The sequence below is a fragment of the Chiloscyllium plagiosum genome, chromosome 5, assembly GCF_004010195.1.
Source record: "Chiloscyllium plagiosum isolate BGI_BamShark_2017 chromosome 5, ASM401019v2, whole genome shotgun sequence".
NCBI classification, from domain to species: Eukaryota; Metazoa; Chordata; class Chondrichthyes; order Orectolobiformes; family Hemiscylliidae; genus Chiloscyllium; species Chiloscyllium plagiosum.
In genome coordinates, this window is record NC_057714.1 from 30,063,174 (window position 1) to 30,088,556 (window position 25,383).

Sequence of the window (25,383 nt, forward strand, 5' to 3'; positions counted from 1 at the left end):
CAGTGAGAAAAATAAACCCTTGGTGGAATTTAGTGCTGATAGCATGGGAAGGATTTAGCCTGAAGACATGGAGGAGGTTTGCAGTTGGTGAATCCACTTCAGCAGTTAATGGGACCCAGCGTAGCATCTTCCCAACTTGGGTGGTCAATGAGAGGGCTGGTTGCTCAGCAGTATCGTTAGGAACAGTGCCAGGCTAGGACTGAATCTGGAGGATCCGGTGATCCTATATACCTGTAGGCTGATAAGTGGAGTATGGGCACTGGGAGGTGACACCGTCAGTTGGTGTGATGGTGATGGTAGGGTGGGGAGAAAGTGGATTTGTGGTGTGTGGGTCAATGAATGGCCAAATAAGAAGATGTTTCCGCTACAAAGCTTGGAGTCTGGCAGAAGGTCGTAGGATTTTAAAAGTTATCTCTCTATGCAGCAGAAGATCTATTCACCACTGGTTAGATGCCAGTTGAGGCAAAAATAATCCATTAATTGACTACTTAAAGTCTCTCAATTGGGCTCTGGCCCAGAAGGTTCCTCCCCAGAAAATTCCAGCCCTAGTATTTCAAAAACTGATAAAACAATAACGGTAGATTTCTAAAATAAAACAAGGAACTGTGGATTCTGGAGATCTGAAACAAAAGCAGAAATTGGTGGCGAAACCTAACAGGTCTGATAGCATGTATGAAAAGAAAGCAGAATTGATACTTCAGATCCAGGGTTCTGATGAAGAGTCGCTAGACTCGAAGTGGTATTTATTAAAGACTTTACTTATTGCAGACTCTCAGCTCCTCTAAGCTGACCATTCCAAGTCTTCTCCTTGAACTACTGCAGTCCTTGTGGTGATGTACCTTCAGCACTAGTATTAAGTTCTTTCTAAGAAACTGATACATCAATGATGAATAACTGGCAGAGCCATCTGAATTGAAAGTTCTGTGATGTAGATGGGTACTTTGATTTGATAGTGTTCCCATAATATTCTTGTGATGGCGGAGATCTCAGTGTTCAAAATCAAGGGAAATAGCAGGACTTTCAGTGGCAGTAGTCATTACCTGCTGATGTATGATATGAATGCTACCTACCATTTCACAGCCCACGTCTGAATGTTATCTGGACCCTGCTATGTATTGCAGAAGGTGGTAATGCCACTGCATTAGTCATCCAAAGGCCCAGGAGTCTGGAATTAAAACCTAACCTAAAGTCAACAATGTAATGATTTTTGTAAAGTGCCATCTGGTTCACCAAAGACCTTTAGGGAAAGAAATCTGTCATCCTTACATAGTCCAGCCTACTAGTGACACGAGAGCCACAGCAATGTCGTTGGCTCTTAAGTGCCTTCTCAAGTGACTTCAGCAAGCTACTTAGTTCCAAGGGCAATTGTGGATGGGCAATAAATGGTGGCCCAGCCACATTTCATGAACAAATGATTTTAAGAAAAGTCAGCCCAGGCTACTTCATTATCAGAGAGGCTGTGGGTAGAGCTGTAAGCTGAAAGAACAGCTGCACTCCTCACAATATGACAGAGTGAAGGTGTTTGATGGAGCAACCGAAGATGGATGGGCTGCTGACACCTCCCTGAAATACTTCTGTAATTACACACTCTGTCTTTGATGATCTGTCTCTGCTAACTGCAGTTATTTTGCTATCCATCACATTGTGACTCTCGCCGTTGAAGGGATTTCTACCTGACTCCTCCTGAGTTTGCTAAGGCTTTTTGATGCGATATTTATTTGGCTGCTGCCGTGAAGTCCAAAGCAATTACATTCACTTCCATAAAGAGAAAATACTGCAGATGCTGAAAATCTGAAGCAAACACAGAGAATGCCAGAGACACTCAGCAGGTTTGGCAGCATCTGTGGAGACAGAAACAGAGATTTCAGTTTGCATGATTCTTTGAACCTAGGACTCTTCAGAAGAATCATATTGGATTCAGGACATTAACTTTGTTTCTCTATCTGTAGTTGCTGCCAGATCTGCTAAGTAGAAACTGCTAAGTTTCTACAGCATTCTCTGTGTTACACTCACTTCCACATCTGGATCAAATCTATGACAAGGTGTGGAGCAGAATGGTTTGAGCAATCTGAACCATGTATCTGTGAACAGGTTAGAAATGAGTAAATGTTGCTTGATGGAACAGTAGATGACTTTATCTCATCACTTTACTAATTATTAGGTCGGACTCTGTAAAAATCATCAATGCAAAACTGTTTCTCACTCTCATCAAGAAGACCCCCAAGGACACATAGAAAAGCTTGTTTTTGTACAAGTATCTTTTTTCAAAGAGGCAAAGCATTGCACAAAGTGGGATAGAAGGCTGTTCAGAAGGTTAGGAGATACAACAGTTATTCCTTTCAAGTAGTAGTTCAGGTTGTTTTCAATTTTATTAGCATTTAATTCCAACAGCAAGCTATTACAACTGCACAACCACTGATAATGTCGTTGACAAAGAACAGAGTCATGAACTCTCCATGACTATCTAACATATCACTGAGTGAACAGAAGGCAACTTGTGTTAAAAATGTAGGACCCACTGTTGTAAAGCCCCAAGAATTTTCATCTCATGGCACAAGTGGAAATTAACAAAACTGAGAAAGGCTTTTATTACATCAGATTATGCTTAAGCCAATATAGGAACTCAAGATTGTTAACATGACTGGTGAGAAACTACAGTTTAAACTGTTGCTTCCATGATATTTCCAATTCATTCTATGTTAAATAAAGTTGATCAGTGGGAGCAATATTTTTATCCATACATGGTGGGACGATTTGCAGCAATTTGTTCAAAGATCCTCTGAAGTAGTCAAGGTAGGGTTTTGAGCTGAAATGTTAGTTTAGCCTGCTTTTGGAGCAAGACACCATTGTGGTAAAGAAGTTACATTTGTCAGTGAATGGTCATCACAAGGCTTATTAAGAAGCTGATTGCACTTAAAAGTGCTGCCTAAGCAAGGGTCATGCCAGCATGATTCCTAACACTTGTTCTATTCTCTCTATATAAAGAGTGCACACTATTTCACAATCAATTCCACAGATACTGTGCATAGGAGCTTTAAAGCACATGGTGGTTTTGTGGAAGGTTTAATCAAGAAATTCACCAAAACTTCAAAATAATTATTCTGCAAATTCTCCAAGAATTTCGCCCAAAAATGAATGAGCACTGTCCAACTCCATCTTATTGAGCCCATAACAGGAGGGACCATGAGAAAGGGAACACTTGCTCAAGAGCTTCTAGCTTAAGTCCTTTCTTCATCTGGATAAAGACAGGAGGAGGAATTAGGCTGGGCAGAGCAGCACCATTTGCAGGAGGGAACATTAACGGTAGAAAACGGACCTGAATCATGGGGCATAATCTTGTGGGACACTTAATAAAGTGGCAACGTGCCAACTTCTACCTTCATGCTCATCAAGTCTGTGGCAGAAAGGGCTGTGAGTAGTTTTCTGACCCCACCATTATTAAGTCCCACAGTGGGCAATTAATGCTGACTCAGGGCCTCCTCTCACTGCATTAAGCTAGGTTAAGGAGTGGAGTCACCATGGGGAGAACACGGCAAGCAAACCCAGGAGTGTTTGACTGCAGTTACCAGGGCAAGTCCTTCACTCAAAAACACTTGGTGCCTGATGGAAGGGCACAGCATCATGAAAGGGAATTCCCAATAAGATCCAACACCAACCCTTGTTGCTCACAGCTTCCTTCTCACCATCATCCACCTCTGGTCTGGGACCCAGTGAAGATGCTAGGCCTGGGGTGAGTGGAGTGCGAACAGCAAACATTACCTATTCGACGACACTGTTGGGGAACTAAGTTGCCAGCCTCAGATTGGCCAGCAGTGAGCAGTATGCTGCCCTCCCCAGGGGCAGTGTTGATCCTGAGGATGACCTGCTACTGGGCCATCAGATGCCCGAGTGTAAAACAAAATGTAGTAGGGGAGGAGATACAGAACTCTCACTGGCTCCCTCACGAATGCTGAGAACCTCAACAAGGTTCTGCCCTTTGGGTCTAAGATCAGGGAGCAAACCATCTGCAGTTGGAGAATACAATACAAAAAGTCAACATGGATTTCAAAAAGGAAGATCAACTCCCCACGGGGGGGGGTGCAGTGAGGCTATTTAGCACTGGTAGGCCATGCCCAGGGGCTGGGGCTGCTGTGTCTGTTCACTGCCAGCTCTGACTGATGCCCATGATTTACCCTCAATGTGATCACGCACAGGACTCTCATTTCTGACTTTCCATTGTTTCTGTGACATCAGGTCACCACGGAGCACGTGCGTGCCTTTTACACCATCTAGTTGTAGCTTTCACAAAAAAAATTGCCAAGAGATAACGCAACACTAAAAGATGGCGGAGGCGACAAAGTAAGAGGTGTTTGGGCTTCCAGTTCATCCACTCCCTCTCGCATGACTCACAGAATCCTTCTTTCTTTTATTATTTTATTTTTCTTCATTTAACTTTTGAATCATATTCATCTTTTCTTCTTTCTGCGGCTGTGCTGCTGGAGTGAGGCTGCAGGGAGTTGTTGAGAGGCAGATCCGATCTGTTCCTCGTGGCCATGACATTTGCGGCTTGAGCAATTATTCAAACATCGATGATTTGGGGTCCATTGTTTCCTCTGATGTTTTGGAGGCATCTGCAAAGGCCGTGGAGTGAATGATCTCTCTGTCCTCAGGAGTTACTTTGGATGGTCAGTGGGTTCTCCGAAGCTGAGATGGGACCTGGTCCTTGAGAGTTGGGACTGTCTCCTGGCTATGGCGGTGGCTGGAGTATCGGTGACAATGAGGCGACTTTGGCAGAGGCGACATTCTGGTTCCAGTCAGCGGCAGTGAGGGCTGCTTCAACGTGCTTCCTCCTTGGTGTTGTGTACCCAGTGAATGGCTTGGTAGCTGCGGAGTGAGGTGGCATTCTGTAGCCACTTAGGAAATGAAGAAGTCAAATGTGGAACGAGAAATGAAATTTGACCTAACTTTATATGCTTCTAGTTTCCGGTTCCAGTTGTTCATTGTAGTGGTCGGTATATTGGGTCTAAGTCCATGTATTTGTTGGCTGGAGTCCGTGGAAGACTCATCCACTCATCCATGGACTCCATCAACAAACACAGATCTAGACCCAATATACTGGCCACTACAATGACCAACCGGAAGCAGCAGGAACGGAACCAAACAAAATTCCAGAAGACACAGTACAGCAGCGCTTCACAGGAGGCTCCAAAGTATTGAAGATGTCACCCAGGCAGGGGATGAAATGTCTGCCAATCAACTTCTCAGCTCGGCAAATATACTTACAACTACGGCAACTGGCATCCGAGCCACAAATCTTTACGCAAACCTTATATATGGAACAATAACTTACAATTATTATCATTTGAAAAAAAATTTCACCCAACAGACATAAGAATTAGAATCTCAGCCATATTGCTTTGAGATATTGCTCTATAAGATAGGGTTTTTTTTCATGTAACAGCAGTATGGTGGTACATTCAGTATATGATTTCCCCTGGACACTTTCGAACTTGGAAAGCTTCTGAGGTGATTACAATAAAGTCTTGAGCTGCAATGCCAGTTTCCACCACCACCGACACAAGACCTGCATTTTTATGAGGGACTCAAAATTTGCACTAAGAATGACCACATGTAGAATCATTGAGCTCTAACTGACAATTAAATTCTTACAATAAAAACAGAAAATGCTGTTTCAAATCTGAGTTAACTCTTCTTCAGAACTGAGATTACTAAATTGATTACTGAACTGAACTGAACTAAATTACCTGTTAGCATAAATTAAAGAGGGTCAATAGCAATTTGCAGTTAGCTCTGTAATTAACAGTTCTCTCCTAACAGTGATCAGCCTGAATGGGGGTACAGGTAAAGAAGTTGTTGATCAGGATTATGAACAATATTCTTTCCAAACTGTGAGATTGTATCATCCTACTCGGGGCACACACAATTTGACTCCATAGTTACCACACATGCTGAGCTTTGCAAAATAAAAGTGAAATGGGCGGCACTCTTAAACAAATGACTTCGCACACATTAAAAAAAGAAGAGGGTATGTTGATTGTAAGCATTAGTTGAGAAAGTTTCACTTGCTGTTGGGAATCAACTGACCAAATAGCTTTTTGAAGATAGTTTTGGAAATGCTGCAGAAGACGTTCTGGGCCATGCCGCCAAGACTCTGCGAACACTCAACCGACATCTATCCTGGAAAATGTATAAAAACATCACCCTGGCAGAAGAACTATTGTAGATATTAGACACCAAATACAAATTACCAGGAGAACATTAGGGATGGGGATCACATGAGTGGACCCCAGTCGTCAAAATGAAGATTAGGAAGAAGACATAGGGGCTATTAGAAATGCACCATGAGAGAGCTACAAATAGGACAGCTTGTTGGTACACAATAGCTTTCTTCCTCCACCAGTTCCTTCAGTGGTGCATTGAAGGACCTGTATGGCCTCCCTCTCAATCCTAGAGTAATCCTGAAATGTCCCACAGGAGGTCAGGCAGTGCATTCCACACCCTGAGTGAAAGTGTGCCCATGAAGGCAAAAGATCTGTTTCAGGACAATTGCTTCTTGCCAGAACTTGAGTGCTAAATGTGCAAGGCTCTGTTTTAGCACCTGCAGGCACATTTTAATCATGGTAACCAGCCACAAAATTACATACTGAAACCTGATATTTAAGTAGGCTTGTCATTTATCACTTAGCATTAGTTTCCACCCTTTCCTCAATTCCCATGTTGTGAGATATACCAAGTAGAATAGTACCTGGCAAAATGTGCCATAACAAGTCTATCAACATAGAATTCTGTGAATGTATTTGTAATTCTCAACTGCTTTATCGTGGAGTCATTTGACTGAAATGTGATATTTCTTGGACATTGAAGCATCTAAGAAATAAACTCCATATTCAACTCCCTCATATCACATTCATTGTCAAAATCAATCAAAGCAACCTTTACATCTGAAGAACTGAAAAACTGAAGCATCTTTCTCAAATGGCTTAATTGATATTTAGACTGACTGCCCTTCACAGGAAGGCAGCATTTGACCAAATGTGGCACCACAGAGCCGAGCAAAACCGAAATCTTTGGGAACCGGGGAAAGCTCTCCACTGGTAGGAGGCATACCTCTCACAACGAAATATATCACAATACAAGGTTAAACCCCTCTGCTAATTTAAACCAGCAACACAGAAAAGATTCACCTTGCGCTGTAATCTGTTAAAATTCGAGAGACAAAGAACTATTCCAAAAGTCACTATTTAAAGTAAAATTTAACAACTTTTTTTTAAGTCTAACAGAGAATAATTAACTAACAACTATTTACAACTCCTTTCTCTAACCTATCTTTAACTTTCCCCTCTACAATACAACTCCAATAAAACCCCCGATTAAGATTTATCAAAAATTCAAATTTCAAACCAGCCATCTATCAAATCTTCTCTTGATATCTTCCGCTGTACATTTGTTTTCCAGGTCAATGCTGATTTTTTTTTTTAGACAAACCCTTTCTCCAGACAGGTACCTCTCCGAGAGCTCTTACTAGCAGCTTACATCTGTGGTCTTTTGGCAGTTTTCTCCCAACTGTTCAATCTTTTCCAGTTTTATACCCCCAAAACATTGAATTATTTCATTCATTTTAATTTTGTCAAAATACCAAATCAAACTTGATTGGAGTTTGGTATCTTGGGGCATAATTTAAACTGATTGGCTGAATTTGAATTTGTTTTTGTCTCATAGCAATCCAGCCAGTGCTAGCTGTTCTGACCAAGCATTACATTGTTACCTTGTTCCGGACTCTCTGTGCCTGTCCAAATCCTAGTTTTCAACTCTCTTAAAGGTACAGTACCCCTTACACCTTCATAACAATATTGAAGACCAATCATCTCAACCCCAGGACAAAATTGCAGGAATTCCTCTGAGTAACACCTTAGTCCCAGTTACCTTCAGCTTTTTCATCATAGGGTCAATACGCAGGATGTTTGTTAATAATTGCACATTGTTCAGAATAATTTGCAACTCCCCAGGTAAAGAAGCGGAGTGTCCATAGGCAACAAGACTGAGGCAACATTCATGCTTGCCTTTGATAAGTAGTAGCATTTAACATTCACACCTGAAAAGTACCAGGCAATGGCCACTTGAATCTAAATACATTCCTATGACTCTCAATGGAATTACCATAATTGAATCCTCCACTGCAACACCTTGGAGGTTACTACTGGCCAGAAACTGAACTGGACCAGCTGTAAATTTTGTAGCTACAAGAGCTGGCCAGAGGCTTAGGATCATGCAATGATTAAGTCACCTCCTGACTCTCCGAAGTCTGTCCATTATCTGCATGGTACAAAGCTGGAGTTTAATGGAATATTCCACTTGCCTGGACAGGTACAACTCTGACATCCTTTGAAGAAGTTTTCACCATCCAGGACAAGGTAGGTTGGCATCCCATACATCATTTAAAACATTCAGGCCTTCCTCCACAAATACATTGTGGTAGTATTGTGTACACATAAAATCTGCAGTGCAACAATTCACCATGGCTTAGACAGCACCATCCAGACCTGTGAACTTTAGAAGAACAATTGCAGCCGATACATGGGAACATCACCTGCAGGTTGTCCTCCAAACACATAAAATTCTGTTGCTGGGTTAAGATTCTGAAACTCCATTCCGAACAGCACTGAGGGTGTAAATACACCGCAATGATTCAAGATAGTAGTTCCCCATTAAATTCTCAAGGAAATAAATGTTGGCTTGATCAATGACGCCCATGTTCCTTGAATGTTTTTCCTGTGTCGATAACCTTCATCACATAATCAGCATGGGTAGATAGTAGGATTTCCTATGTTTACTTACACAGATGTTGTCAGTAAAGCCATTCACTGAAGGAATTTTCTTTACCAAACCAGGAAGCATTCAATCATCATTACACTCAGCCTGATCAACAACCTTTTACTGTTTGGGTTTGTAATATTCCTAGCACATCCTGGTGAATCTCCTCTCAATCACATTCTTCCTATAGTGTGGCAACCAGAACTGCACACAGTACTCCAGCTGTGACCTAATGTTATATATAATTCCATTCAAATTCCCACTCTCTTCTATTCAGTGACTTGACTATTAAAGCAAATATCCCATGTTCCTTCTTCAGGATCAATGGACTTGCACACCAAGGTCCCTCTGATCCTTTGTACTTCCTAGGGTCCTACCATTCAACGTGTATTCCCTTGTTTTGTTGTTCCTCCCAAAATCCATCACCTCACACTTTTCAGAATTGAATTCCACTTGCCACTGTTCAAGCCCCTCACTATTTACAACAGCCAACAGCATTTTTCTAAATGCTGTCCCACCAAGTTCTCATCTGAGTCCTCTGAACTCAGGTGCAGTCTTGACCTCCTGGGAGCTGACACCTTATGATTCTTTCTTCCTGACCTATTTGCTGCCTATTCATTCCCAGTGACTCACCATGTGCATTGACACTACATCCACGTGCCCAACCCCCCCACCAACCCCCTATGGGACTGCCAGCTCCAAGTTGTGTAGACTTGTACATCTACAGTATTTGGGCTGGTATCTGTGTGACAACTGACAGAGTTTATTCCTCCCTCCACGTATTTCACATCTTCAGCTTTCAGCCTGCTGCAGCCTTGGCAGGGCAAGTGGCAGTTATTGGGCACCTGATAGGCAATATTGAACAAAGGAAACAGTGGGTTATGGAAGCAACAAGTATAAGGTATATGGTTAGACCATCTGTAACTTACACATCCGAGACTGCAGTGATTTGGGATTTGAGAAGATGTATTAGACAGGAACATATCACCATCCCGATTGCTTCAATAGTGTCACAGACCTCTGTGAGAACTGCTCCAATTATTCCCAGCACCATCTCATCTACGGGGATGAGCAAATGAGAGATGCCCATCTCTCCCAGTTCCCCCACTCTCCCCTCCTCAACAACAACTTCCATTAGCTGCTGGTTATTATAGAGGTAAAAACAATGAGGTAAAAACAATGACTGCAGATGCTGGAAACCAGATTCTGGATTAGTGGTGCTGGAAGAGCACAGCAATTCAGGCAGCATCCGAGGACAGGCAAAATCAACGTTTCGGGCCCGAAATGTCGATTTTGCCTGTCCTCGGATGCTGCCTGAATTGCTGGTTATTATAGGTCTACTGGCCTTGCAACAAAAATGGAAATATGTCAGTGAATGTACTGCAATGGGTTTATTGATGGGCATGCCATTACTGAATAGCTGGCCATGTATGCAGGTTGATAGATGCTGCTGTGAGGTTTCCAGGAATTTAAAGTGTGGATGGGTGGAGTGAACAATACAAATGACAATAAGATTTCAATTGTGGTTGACAGCGATTGTTAGCAGGTGAATGAAGGAGCCATGGTGCATGGAACAATGTGAGGTGACTTGCATCATTGGTGGGATATGGAATCTGAGGGTGCACTTACTGATCTTGACCATCTGTGTGAGGTCAACAACAGCCTGTAGTTATATAGTACCTCTAATGTATCAAACATCCCAAAAACTTCACAGAGCCTTAGGACATCAAGCCACAGCACGCTTTATTAAGGCAGATGACAGTTGCCAAGCAGAGGGATGATGTTGGTGATTATGGCACAAAGTTTATTCAGGAAACCAAGACAATGGCCTGGATTCAATGCTGACCCAGGATCACAAGATAATGGTGTTGGCAGGGAGGGACAGTGATGAGAGAGGGAGCGGGAACTGTGGCAAAAAGAGGTGTCCTTGCTTCAGCAGTCAGCAGGATCTATGGCCGTATCTGGTCAGGAAGGCCAAGATCAGCAGTACCACTGATCGAAATGGCTATACTGGACCTGCACCTGAAGGACCAACATATATCGTTCAACACATGCCTTCACAGACCCATAAACAGTTAACTGGGATCTAGGGGCAGCAATGCCAACTGTGCCTGAATTGTAGACTCCTCTCAGAGCCCACCGGGAGGTCTACCATTTGCCAAAATAGCCACTAACCTCTGGTTAAATGCCAGTGAACCTGGGAGGGGCCTTAACTTGGCTATTAAAGAGGCTCAATTAGCCTCTGGATAGGAAGGCGATCTTCCACATTCCTCATTGCAGTGAGATGGTATGGCAGTCAAAAAATAATCAGCAAATGACTCTTACCTTCTCACACCATTTTGCTCTCCCAAATATTCCCCCAAACACCACACTTCTAACCCTACTATAAAAAGCCCGGTAAAATTCTTGCCAATGGCTTCAGACTGCTCAGTATTAGTCAAAGGAATTTCTGTTCATTGAGCTCATTGGATATCAGTCAAGCAGTCTAATAATTTAGAGTCAGTGGTGGGGTCAAGCCATTGATGATAGGTTAAAGCAGGGAGCCATTAGCACATGTATGGAGATTGACAACATCATTGAAGGTCAGCATGTAGAAAGGAAATAGGAGGGTTTCCATTGATTGATTGGTGAGATTACCAATTAAAGCATAGTAGAAGGGGGAAGAGGAGTTGTTGATTATTTGGTCAAAAACACATAGGATGCAATTTGCAACTTTGGTAAGAGCTATTTCGGAACTGTGGTGGAAACCAAATGATAGAGATTTAAACACGGATAATGTGGGCAAAATACAGGCATGAATTTGGGAGGTGACAACATAGTCAAGAAACTTGGAGAGGAAAAGAATGTTTAAGACGGGGTGATAGCTTGCAAAGACGGAGAGGTCAAAGGCATTTTTTTTTAGGAGACTTGATGATGGCAGAAAGAAAAAGAAAAGAGGAACAGAATCTGAAGAGAGAGAATCATTAACAATGACATGAGAGCCAGGCTGGGAACTCATGTGTCAATGGCGTAATGGACAATTGGACAGAGACAGCAGGAAGTGGGTCTAATGGAGAACGTGAGGTCAGAGAGTGTATCAGTGGAGGTAGGTGTAAATTTGGCAGAAATGGAAGTTTAAGGTTAAGGTGGGGGGAGGTCAGGGAGGAAGCTTTACTGAGCTGGCTAGCAGTAGGCAGGCACTAAATTGATGAAAAGAAATCACTTATTGGAGGTGACAGTGGAGGAGATTTGGAAAAGAGGTCCAAGAAGATAGTTTGCAGCAAAGAATCTGGGAATTATCTTTGATATTGTAGAATGTAATAAGTCTGGAGAAGTTAATGTTTATGTTAAATTGACTGCACAGATTCCATTGATTTCACAAACAGCCTGTGAGTGGAGACAAAGAGTTCTATTCCAGATTTCCAAGGGAGCAGACACATCTCTACCAGTTCCTCAAATTCCTAGCAATTATCTTGACCAAATGCAGTCGTACTTATTGCCATCATTCAATAACCTCCTTGTTATCTATGAGCTGTATTTCTCCTGTAGATACTCTACAGCAAGGTATTCTTTATGTCTAGTCACCAGGTAAGCCAAGGCAAAGCAAAGACAAAGGAGGACTGGTGGCAGTGACTATCTTAAATAACCCTTACTCTGTACCACAGACTGATAGAGGTCGCAAATAACCACAAGGTAACAGGAGTAGTCATTTGGGAAATACCAAAGGGATCTGACCTCACCATGAGGAGAACAAATCTAGAAGACCCAGAAAAAAAGGAAAATATTCAAGCAAGAGATTTTATGACTTTAACAACATTATAGCTTTTAGGAGACACAGACAGAAACTGAAACAGCATTACAGAAAGAGAGAGATTGCAACAGCCCTGGAAGCGGCGAAACAGCATACCTCAATCTCGTCACCTTTCACTCTTCAGAACTCCAGATCTTCTGTTTGATTCACTTATTCTACTATAGCATTTTACCAATACATCATGTGTTTAAAAGCACCCGATCAAGCTACAACTTGACTCAGACCAAAACATGACGTGATGAGCTTGTGTCTAGACACAATTTTATGTGACTAAATTGGGTGCAAACATACTCTTCTGAGACTGATTTGTCAAACCAAAGATTATTGGAGATAAATCAAAAAGCTTGGCTGGAAAATTTCTTTTAATATTGACTGCAGATATACAGAAAAAAAAAATCGTGTTTTAAATTTGGGAATCTAAGTGAGATTTTAACCAAAACTGACCACATTTTATATTGTAGACCCACAAAGACAACTCCAATGCCAGCAGAATTGGGCACAGAGATCTACAAATGGTCAAGCTTTAATATTAGAATCTTTAGCTGAAAATGTGTTGCTGGAAAAGCGCAGCAGGTTAGGCAGCATCCAAGGAACAGGAGAATCGACGTTTCGGGCATAAGCCCTTCTCCTATTAGAATCTTTACTTAAGTTTAAGTTGGCAAAATCAAAGAAAATTCAGTTGTTTTGCACAAATATGATGGAACCATACTAAAGATATGACAATATATTTTTCTTTATGATAATACCAAGGGCAGCACAGTGGCTCAGTGGCTAGTGCTGCTGCATCACCGCGCCAGAGACCCAGGAGTGATTCCAGCCTAGGGCGACTGTCTGTGTGGAGTTTACACATTCTCCCTGTGTCTGCGTGGGTTTCCTCCGGGTGCTCTGGTTTTCTCCCATGATCCAAAGATGTGCAGATTAAGTGAACTATCTAATGTTGAAAGATTGCAGCGACTGGGCTTGTATACCCTTGAGTTTAGAAGACTGAGAGGGGATCTGATTGAGACGTATAGGATTATTAAAGGATTGGACACTCTGGAGGCAGGAAACATATTTCTGCTGATGGGTGAGTCCCGAACAGAGAACACAGCTTAAAAATAAGGGGTAGGCCATTTAGGACAGAGATGAGGAGAAACTTCTTCATCCAGAGTGGTGGGTGTGTGGAATGCTTTGTCCCAGAAGGCAGTGGAGGCCCAGTCTCTGGATTCGTTTAAGAAAGAGTTGGATAGAGCTCTCAAGGATAGTGGAATCAAGGGTTATGGCGATAGGGCAGGAACAGGATACTGATTGAGGATGATCAGCCATGATTATAATGAATGGTGGTGCAGGCTCGAAGGGCAGAATGGCCTACTCCTGCATCTATTGTCCATTGTCTATTGAGTTGGCCATGCTAAATTGCCAACAGTGTTCAGGGATGTGTAGGGTAAGTGCATTGGTCAGGGGTAAATATAGTAAGGTAGAGGAATGGGTCTGGGAGAGTTACTCTTCAGAGGGTCGGTGTGGTTGTGTTGGGCCGAAGGGCCTGTTTCCACTCTTTGAAATAATAAGTCAAATACAGAGATGCCTGATCAATGTGTTCCATTTCAAGCTGAGGCAAACTGTGCAAAATTATTCAGGTTCAGTTAACATAAATGCTGACTGCACAAGAAATTTTCAATAATTATATTTCACACACCTGTGATGATACATTAGATTGCATTACATTACAGTGTGGAAACAGGCCCTTCGGCCCAACAAGTCCCCACCGACCCGCCGAAGCACAACCCACCCATACCCCTACCCCTACATTTGCCCCTTACCTAACACTACGGGCAATTTAGCAAGGCCAATTCACCTGAATTGCACATCTTTGGATTGTGGGAGGAAACCGGAGCACCCGGAGGAAACCCACGCAGACACGGGGAGAACGTGCAAACTCCACACGCCTGAGGCGGGAATTGAACCCGGGTCTCTAGCGCTGCGAGGCAGCAGTGCTAACCACTGTGCCACCGTGCCACCCACATAAATGATAACAGCCGCCGTGCCGCCCACATAAATGATAACAGCCAGTCTAACCAATGAGTCAGACTAACAGTTTGATTAGTATATATGTACTCACATATTTGGAAAATTTGAATGCATTTTACAATAATAACATTTATCTGTAAAATGTAGCAGGCACTGAAGGCTGAATGGCCTGCTTCTGCTCTTTTGTTCCCTTAAACTCAAGTGTTTGAGAAATTTATAGTAAGAAAACTGTGGCAAATTTTAAATTAAGAGTACATTGGCTGCCTAAAGAAAATATTCCAACTTCATGAAAAAGGACATTGACTGAAACATTATTGTGCATACTATTCATATATAAATACTTCAGGCTTTTTTTGGTGATAGTACTTTATCCAACATTTTAACAGTAAATCTCAGGATGCAATTAGCTGTGATCGCTGCCATAAAAATGCCTTTTAAGTTATTTTAATCATCCTGTAATTAAGGTCCACTTTCAGGATCTGAACAGACAATTTTATTTTCTGCCTAAGGGATTAACATTTTGTGATGGATATATATTTTTAAGAACATCTTACTTCAATGAACATGACATACGGCTGTCTGCCTTGGATATGCTGCCTATTAGCATGGCAATATGTTGAATCTAATAATTTTCTGTTTGAAAGCCTACATCTTAAAGCAGGTCTATTGGACTAGTCAATGCTCATACAGAGCCTTTCCTCTGCCTGGATCTTAAAATATACTGCAAATTAAGTAACTTATAAAAAACTAATGAAGACTTTTACTAGTACTGCATCTGTCACATAATTGTACAATCTTTATTTGTATATGAAAGATTGCACTGATCTTTTACTTAGCTCAGTTCATTACAGTGCCCTTTTAAAGACATAAATCACCTTTAAAATCTCTGCTGTTCTTTTAAAAACATCAGCTCCTAATGGACAGAACCTACTGTCAGTCAGCTCAAGCTCACTGTTAGCATAACACTTATTTGGTAATTAGTATGTACTGAATGACCTGACGTTTACAGCTCCAATCATCATGCCAATGCCACATATAACAATCTCCTCTAACAATGGCCCTGCCTGGGTTCACAGGGTCACAGGGAGGGTACCAGTTAACACAGGGCTGGAAGGCACTTATATTCATACAAATGTAACTCTGGCACCTGCTTAATCTTTCCTGTACTTAACTGCCTTGACAGGAATGTGGTGTTCAGGAGGGGCCTAAGAGACCTTACCAAGTTTCTTCTTGTCAGTGACTAAAGAAGGAAATCCTGATTTGTAATTTTGTTTTCTGAGACAAATTCCATGCCTTATCTTTGAAGTTCCAGCCTACTTCCCTTCCTTAGACCTTCAGCCCTTTGGGACACAATTGTATTAATCTGGCAGTCAATAATTCTAATGTTTCTTAGAATATTCAACTCCAGTCTTATGCCTGGAGCCTTCAGATATGGTAGAGCTAGAAGTTCTGTGGCTGTTTGCAATGCAGAGTGACGACAACAGTGTGGTTTGATTTCCTGCACCAGCTGAGATTCCCATGAAGGTGCCACTTTTTCAACCTTACCCCTCGCCTCAAGTTAAACTCACCACCAGTCATCTCTCATCTACAAGAGAGCAGCACTATGGCCCTCTAAGACCATGGCAACTTTACCTGTTAAGGTGAATCTCTAGTCACTGGCCCCTTGTTATGACTGGACTTGCAAGGACCACGCAGAGGCTTTAGCCCTCACACTCTGGCAATCTGCCAGGCCCTGGTATATGTGGGTTTTTGTCTTCAGAGAGACTATGCAAAATGGTTTAAGTTCAGCAACATAAATCAAGTGCACAGAACAACATCTACAATGACCTGTTACCAATTCCGTATAACTGATAACTGGCATGTTTAAATTTGTAACTCTGATTCCATAATCTCAGTGGGAAGCTGCATTCACAAGAAACTCAGGTTACAGATTTAGGATCAGAGTTTTTAGTCACACTTCTGAGCAATATGTTTCATTGCTGAAAGCATGGATTTGTTCTCTTAACCTCAATATTTTTGTGAGGAAATTAGAAACCTCAACGCAGCAGTTATAATTTCTTAACTCCATTCACTGCATTTTTTTTCATAAAATGCAAGCTCAACAAGATGATGCATGTCATGGTTAAAGGCAAGAATACTTTTCTGACTGAACATTCGCATCAAGCATTCCCTAATCAAAGAATGAACTGGGTGCAGAGTAAAACTCATATTATTCTGTCCCAAAAGGACATTTTTTTTAAAATATTATCTCAGAGAAACAGAGGATTTGACATTGTAGCATAAAACAGGTTTAATTTATGTATAGTTTTATGCTGCATATCAACGTGGCAATAGATACATCTACAGTGAATTTCACCATTTTCTTTTTGAGTCAGCTAATTATCTCCAGCCCCATAAATCTCAAAGAATTCTGCACTCCTTTCATTCTGGCCTTTAGTACATCCTCAATTATTAATTTTAGTTGCCCCACCATTGCTGGCCCAGCTGCCTAGGCTCCAAGCTCTGAAATACCCTCCCTCTACACTTTTCTGTCTCTCTCTATCTCACTTTTCTCATTTAACTAAGTCCCTAAAAGTTCTCTCTTTGCACAAGCTTGAGGTCATAGAATCCCTACAGTATGGAAGCAGGCCATTCAGCCCAACACATCTATACCAGTGAAGCAGCAGTGATAATCACTCAGTCACTGTGCCATCCAGGTCATCTGACCTAAGCCCAGAGTTTCACAGTCTCCATAGACCTTTAAAAACTGGTGGGCGGGACTCATTACTGAGTTCACACAGACACCATTTTCTGTTGTAGCAAGGCCCTTAACCCACAGTGTGGGAATTGTCATCGTTTTTAGAATAGATGTAATGAATGGCAGATGATACCTGTAAAACTATGATTTGACATTATTTAAGTCACTAGTTCTTAAACAATTAAATTTAAAAAAACAAGCTGTGTTAGGCAGAGTTGAAAAAAATGCAATTATATTTGCTGTTCATTGAATTTTGCTCAATGACTTATACTAATGTTATCATGAATGCTTTCATTGACAGCTCAAAGAGGTTATTAAATGCTTAAGAGTATTTGATGGGGTAAGGTAGAAATAGGAATAGAAATTCCTTTTTTAATGAAATTACATGATTGAGAACATAAAAGTTTTGAATTGATATCTACTGGGGCAAAGGCATGACATCAACTCTAAATAGTTCAATGACCCATTCATGAACTATAAGTTAGGATAACATTTAGGTTTAGGCCATAGGAAATATTTGGCTGTTCTGAGAAAAGTAACAACCAAAATCTTCCCAAATAGCACAAAGGGATAATAATAGTTTTGAAACAGTTCTTGGGGCTCAGACACATCTCTTATGTTTTTGGACCTAAATACTTCATATTTATTTTCAGCTCATAAAACAAAGATCGCAAGCATTATTCTGGTGTGGTATGGCGTAAATCTGGACCAATAACCACCTACATTGTCCATTTCTCCCTCAGCTTTATTACTCGATTGGAAGAGGCAACTTTCACCTCAGTGCTACAGTTGGTTACCTAATAGGCACAGTACACGGTACCTACATTTTTCATGACTTATGCCATTGTCATAATCGGACAAACTGCTGGGCACCCTCTAGCAGTGCCTTGCATTAGAAATTTGTGGGTGGGTGGGTCGGGGACTGCGATAGAAGAATTGCAAAAATGAGAATAGATGAACGCTTGATGACAACAGTGAAAATGACCTGACACCTAAAGATTATGCTGGAACTGGGTAAAGTTAATTAATACAAAAACAATATAATGTAGATACTAGGATTCAGAAATATGAATGAATAATCTCTGTAGAGAAAGGAACAGAGTCAATATTTCGAAGTAATGAGTTTTCATCAGAACTGGGATTAAGTACAGGATCTGCAATTTCCCGAAAATCCTTGATTTTCCAAGGCTGCCTAGCACCTTTGCCTATGTCTCTTGCATTGATTTCAATGCTGGAGACTTTGGCGAAAGAGATGCTATCCACCTGGATACTCAGATTGTTAAACAGTTTAAACTCTGGTGTAACTAAGTAATTAATGGCATAATTCAATACACCACCTCAAACATATCCTTCTCACACTCCCAACAATCAGCCCTGGTCCAATGTAGTTATTGACCCAAACCTGTATACCCAGCCCCTCACCCATAAAACCCAACTCTTGGCCTCGCTCTGACCAGACCAGCTATCTCCTGATTGACGTGGAGGAGTGTACTGAAGATGCAGGCTGGGTGGACTTGTATTTTGATGCTCTGAGTCAGGTTGTTGCACGCATTCACTTCCTCAGTTTGGACCATATGAACATACAAATTATGAGCAGCAAGAGGCAATCACCACCCCGTGCATACACCACTGTTCAATAACATCATGGTAATCGGATTACTTCAAATCTCCATCCACACTGATAACCTTTCATCCCTTGTTTATCGAGAATCAACCTACCTCTGCCTTAAAAAGATTCAAGGCCTTCCCACATATTCTTTTCCCATCCAGTCTGTCAAGACCCCCTCAGGATCTTATACCAGCTGCAGTTTTTATCATGAATTTTAGCTTCAACTGACAGATTGCTGCTGAATGTGGATTAGATAGGGAAGCTTTCAACAACCTACCAGATCATGGTGTCAATGCTGATAGATGATGATTGGCAACATCCTGGAATACTCCACATATCACTATCAGTTACAAGTAGACAGTAAGTTATTATATTGCAGTTGGTTATGACGACAATCCAATTTCTACTGGTATTGGTAATCACTATCAGTATAACTAAGTTACTGCTAGGCACAGTGGAATCAAAACTCCCACTGCCCAAAGGGGAGTCATATTGAACTCAAAACATTAAATCTGTTTCTCTTTCCTCAGTTGCTGCCAATGCTGCTGAGTTTCTCCAACACTTTACATTTTTATTTTCACAATTTTCAGTTTCTCCTCTTCTCACCTTAGTCGCTCCTCTTTGCCTGCTGGTGGTGTCCTGGTTCTGAGAACATGTGACACAACTACTGGCACAAAACCCCATCAGTCAAAGGATTACATTTTCATGGCTAACCATCGCAAAGTAAATGCAATAATATCTGTAAAAGTCATGAGAGCTGGCGCCATATAGTTAGATGTCATGGCTACAGTGTCATTAACTGTTCCTTCAAACGGTTGACGACTGCACATGGCTTCCATGTTCGCTGTAAGTGGCTGAATCAGCTCTGACTGAATAATTAATTTAAATGAGGGAACTGAGAAAATATCAGCAGTTCCCTGCATGCGCTTGCACTGCAAGAGGTGCCCATTCTGCTGCATTACATGCATTAAGTTAAAAATCTTCTTTAATACAAACTGAAAGAACTGCAGATGCTGGAAATCTGAAACAATAACAGAAATTGCTGGAAAAATTCAGCAGTTCTGGCAGTATCTGTGGAGAGAATTCAGAATTAACGTTTTGGGTCTTATTCTGAGGAAAAGTAATCGGACCTGAAGCGTTAACTGTGATTTCTCTCCACAGATGCTGCCAGACTTGCTGAGCTTTTCCCAGCAAGTCTTGTTTTTGTTAAGTATCTTCTTTAATCTGTTTCCTAGCTGGAAAGCTAATAAAAGACAAGATCCCATTTAAAAATATACTTTGAACATTGAATTATTCAACATTCATTTTGAAAGCATGAAATCAAAGATGAAAGGTAATACAAATCTTTAGAAGTCAAACTATTGTTTTTCTGAGCATTGAGTCTGAGCAGTATGTGCGTGCTATTTAATCACTTCATCTTTAAAATTCTTTAAAAGGAAAATAAAACAAGTTGGCTAAAAAAACTCCACTAGATGGAATCTCAAAAAGAGCAACAACTTCTGTACCTCTTCATATCCAAGTATATTATGCCATTGGGAAATCTGATGATTATGTAGTTCTAAAACCCCAACACTAACCAGCAGGAGTAATACTTGCAACCATCTGAAAAGTCATAAAAGTTATAGCACAACCTACCCTATACATCAGCTTTGCAGGATATAATGTTCTTCCTTGCTAATTTGATTGGTTCAGATTGTTCTATTTGATTCATCTATACTTATACAGCTTACAAGTTATTTATCCCAGGAAAACTTGCATTTCCAAATGAGTATTTGAACTTCATCTGAATTTGAAACTAATGCTGCTAGTAATCTATATTTTTTCTTGATTACAAAAGTGATTTGCTCAGTGTGGTTAGACATTTTAAGCTGATTAGGTTGTTTAAAAACTGCTACCTTCTGATTAATAATCACACCCCAGGATCCAAACTGTTGGACACTCCACTGAAACCATGTAAACTGATGATTTGTAGGTTTATCTCTCAGCAAGTGAGTACACTGTAATATCTAATATAATCTGCTCCAGTGACCATCTGAAGCTACGAAAGAGCAATTGTTGAAGCCTTTGTCAAAATGTACCAGTTTGAAAGGGAGTTATTTGTAACATATATTGTTTTCTCATTTCCCATGTGAAATAGCTCCACAGAGACCTGTCACCAAGTTATCCTTTATTTACATGTGGATAGTCCTTGACACTGGTCCAACTCCCTCAGAGCCAGCTGACACTACTCTGTTTCTCTGTCAGTCAGTGCTCCCTGATTGGACCAGATTAAAAGTCTCAATCAGGGAACTCAGATACCATGATGTCCACCTGGCTGACCTCATTACAATTACTACACCACGTACAGCAAACTTCTGATGCCAAGAACATAAGAAAGAAAGGTCAATATGTCGCTTGAGGCTGCTCCACCATTCAATATGATCATGTCCCGCCTGGCTGTAGTATTTACTTATCTGGTTATCCCTATAAGCCCCTGCTAGATCCAAGCTTTTTCCTCATCTGCACTCAGGTCTTTGGGGTTTTGAACATGCTGTTGACTCTGATTGACAATTCTTTACATTGTTTCACAGTAGTCTTCACAGTAGGTTGGATTGTGGAGAGGGACTTTCAATGCCAAACAATATAACTTTAAGTTCATGCAACCTTTGTGGCAATAACTCCACAACTGGATCAGGTAATGAAAAAAAAAATTAGACAAACAATGCTGAACTAAATAAATTCAAGCAGTTTCCCTCCTCTGAGCTGCAAAGTGTGCTACCCTTCAATGCTGAGCGGCAGCTCCTGAAGAAATGTAATACTTCTCAACTCATTGACCCCATCAGTGGGAGCTACAGCTCCTAATCCAACTGAGAGTTTTATTCTTCTGTTCAACCTGCAAGCACGGTCTCAAGTTTTCAAGTTGTCTGTAATTTTAATTCTCAATCCCACTATAACCTCTCTGTCCTTGACCTCCTGCAATATTCTGATGAAGCCCAATGGAAATTTGAGAAACAGAATCTTAACTTCCATTAAGGAATTATGCAGCCTTCCAGCCATTGCATTGATTTCAATGATTTCAAATCATAACCACTGCTCCCATTTTTTTGGGACAGCAGCCAATGGTAATTGTTCTGCTACTTTCAATTACGCCACTTCCATGTCCATCTTTTCATTCTTTACTTGTCCCATTATCATCCCTTTATTTTACCACCTCATCATCTTTTTTGTCATTTAATCTCTCCCACCTGCCACCTTATCGCAATCTTTCTGTTCTTCTTTCCCCTTTGAGTGTAAAACGTACAATGTTTTGAGCTTCTGCTGAATGAACTTTTACTTGAAATGTCAACTCTGGGCTGGATATTGCAGGCTCCTACAGCTGTATTTGCTGAGAATGGGAGGCCCATAAAATGGATGGTTTCCCAAACCACCACAATCCCACCCACTCCGAAGCTTACATCAGTAATCAAATTGGTGGTGCATGGATAATATTAAATTAAGAATTAGGTCAATTCAACTTGTTACTCTTCCTTCACGATAAGCTGATTGGCAATGGGTCGGCAAGCAATGGTGGGTATTCTGTTTTCTTCTTAAAGCTTTAAAAAGGGTGTGGAGAAAAAGGGGTTCAAACTTCAAAGGGTGCCCTTTAAACATAGAGGAAACACCCTTCATAAGATAGTAAGACCCTGTCCTTCCTGCCTGGACTTTCCTCCTGCACCTCTTGCTCCCGCTTCCTAAGTTGCTGGAACCCTTTCCACCTAACACCTCTTACCATCCCTGGATCTGGGATCCATTGGGAACCTTTATTCAGGGACTGCTGCTGTCCCAGCCAAGTCCACTACTAATCTCATGGCACTGCTGCCGCTGTTGGTTGAGCATCTCGCCAAGACCATCCCTACACCTCCACTACTCACCTTCAAACAACCACCAAACCTTAAATAGACCATTGTTCACAGCAAACTACCCAGCCTTCAGGACAACATTGAGCACAACATTACACAACCCTGCCATGGCAACCTCTGCAAAACATGTCAGATTATCCACATGGATGCTACCATCACACACGGGAACACTACCCACCACGTACATGGCAGATACTCATGTGACTTGGCCAATATTGTCTATCTCATATGCTGCAAGCAAGGATGCCACACAGCATGGTATATTGGCGAGACCATGCAGATGCTACAACAACAGATGAATGGACACTGTGCAACAATTGCCAGACAGCAATGTTCCCCCTCAGTTGGGGAACACTTCAGCAGTTATGGACATTCAGCTTCTGATCTGCAGGTGGCCTTCGAGATGCCCAACAATGCAGAGTTGCCGGGCAGAAACTGATAGCCAAATTCCATACCCATGAAGATGGTCTCAACCATGATCTTGGGTTCATATTCACTACATGTAACCTGACCACATTGTTCTGTATCTGTAAAATCTTCCTTATTAGGTGAAAGTGAGGACTGCAGATGCTAGAGATCAGAGTCGAGAGTGCAGTGCTGGGAAAGCACAGCAGGTCAGGCAGCATCCGAGGAGCAGGAGAATTGACGCTTCAGGCATAAGCCTTTATTGCATTATTGATGAAGGGATTTTTTCCGAAACTTTGATCCTCCTGCTCCTCAGATGCTGCCTGACCTGCAGCACCACACTCTGGACAAATCTTCCTCTCTGTCCTGCTTTGACACCATCACCTTGATAAATTGTTATGATCTCTCTCCCTTAATTAGTTTGTACAGTTTTGGATTACTTATTACTTTAGTTAGACCCTCGGCGTGCAACCTTTATACCTATCATGTTATTCCAGTCAAATAAAGACGGAAAGAACTGTGGATGCTGTAAATCAGGAGCAAGGGCAGGGGTTGCTGGGGGTGCTCAGCAGATCTGGTGGCATCTGGAAAGAAAAATCAAAGTTAATATTTCGGTGACCCTTCCTCAGGATTTCCTTCGCAGAGGCTGCCGGACCTGCTGGGCTTTTCCAGCAGCTTCTATTTTTGTTCCATGTTATTCCAGTCATTTGGTTTGTCTCCAGCACCACCTTATTTTTAATTTTTTGTAATTATCTCTCTGCCTCATTTAATCGGATTGTAGGTCATCCCTTTGGTTGTTATTCAGCTATTGACACTTTACTCACACATCTAACACTCTTGGTCATCTGCAGAGACTTATTTTTCGGCACTCCACTCACACCATTTATATGATCTTTTAATCTCTCTGCCCATACATTCTGTGTTCTGTGTGCATCCTTCTCACTTCACCTGACAAAGGGGCTATGCTCTTAAGGCTTGTGATTTCAAATAAACCTGCTGGACTATAACCTGGTGTCATGTGATTTCTGACTTTGTCCAACCCAGTCCAACACAAGCACCTCCACATCATGGCCACTGTTGGAGCTGTTAGTCCACCATCAGCACATTAAGGTTTTGAGACTGGCTCAGTTTGTTGGCTAGCCAACCTTTCTTCCAGGAGTTAGGGATTGAGGTAGCAGTCTGCTACCATCATCAGTGTCCCCCTGCTCCCCTGTAAAATTCTTCCTGTCCTGCTGAATACTACTATTATCTATAATAGTTTGCTTTTATTCAATCTCATCCAAGGAGCAGGAGAATCGATGTTTCGGGCATGAGCCCTTCTTCAGGAATTTATCAGAGCTGAAAATGTGTTGCTGGAAAAGCGCAGCAGATCAGGCAGCATCCAAGGACCAGGTGAATCGACGTTTCGGGCATGAGCCCTTCCTGAAGAAGGGCTCATGCCCGAAATGTCGATTCTCCTGCTCCTTTGATGTTGCCTGACCTGCTGCGCTTTTCCAGCAACACATTTTCAGCTCTGACCTCCAGCATCTGCAATCCTCACTTTCTCCTTTTATTCAATCTCCCCAAGTAAACAAATCACCACCGGATGATTCACTATGGATGAATCACTATAGATGAATAATCTCATTCATTTGTAAATATCCTAACTGACTGTAACAGGACTGGGATATCTGCAGACCATTAATGGGAATTTGCTAAGAGTGGTAAATCATGTACCAATAGAATGTAGACTATGTTTTCATCGTACCGAAATTTACCCTGCCTTTCCTACTTTCGAATTGTACTTAACTGCTGCTGACTTGCAATTTTTAAACAATTAGCTGTAAGTGATATTTAACTAGCTGTTAATTGTGGCTGGCTGATGCCCTGTTGTAACTGGTACATTTTGCAAAGTATATATCAGAGTCTGCTACACGTAACACTGTGTGGGATGGAGTGTGAAACATGTGTTGAAAGCAGTGGTTTACTAAAGAGAGTGGCAATGGGAGCCTGGGGAAAATTAGTTTCAATGCAGTGGGGAAGAAGGAGCTGTGTGTTTTAAATCAAGAGGAAAATGTAAATATATAAATAATCAGCTAGGGGTACTTATAGATTGTCCGTCTTTAAAAAAACATAAAATGACAACTGTACAACTGAGACCCATTGT

General features: G+C 41.5%; 1 protein-coding gene across 4 annotated transcripts in view; it reads right to left on the reverse strand.

Annotated features, from left to right (window-relative positions):
* The window catches only part of LOC122549783 (rap guanine nucleotide exchange factor 5-like), a 177,879-nt gene that overhangs the window by 79,350 nt on the left and 73,146 nt on the right, over window positions 1-25,383 (reverse strand). The window contains exon 1 of one of the 4 annotated variants that reach the window (XM_043689812.1): window positions 7,924-7,938. The exons of the other annotated variants lie outside the window; for them this stretch is intronic. Coding sequence (XP_043545747.1) covers window positions 7,924-7,938 — 15 coding nt within the window. Of the gene's footprint in view, window positions 1-7,923; window positions 7,939-25,383 lie in introns of those variants that run through there. 4 annotated transcript variants of the gene reach the window in all.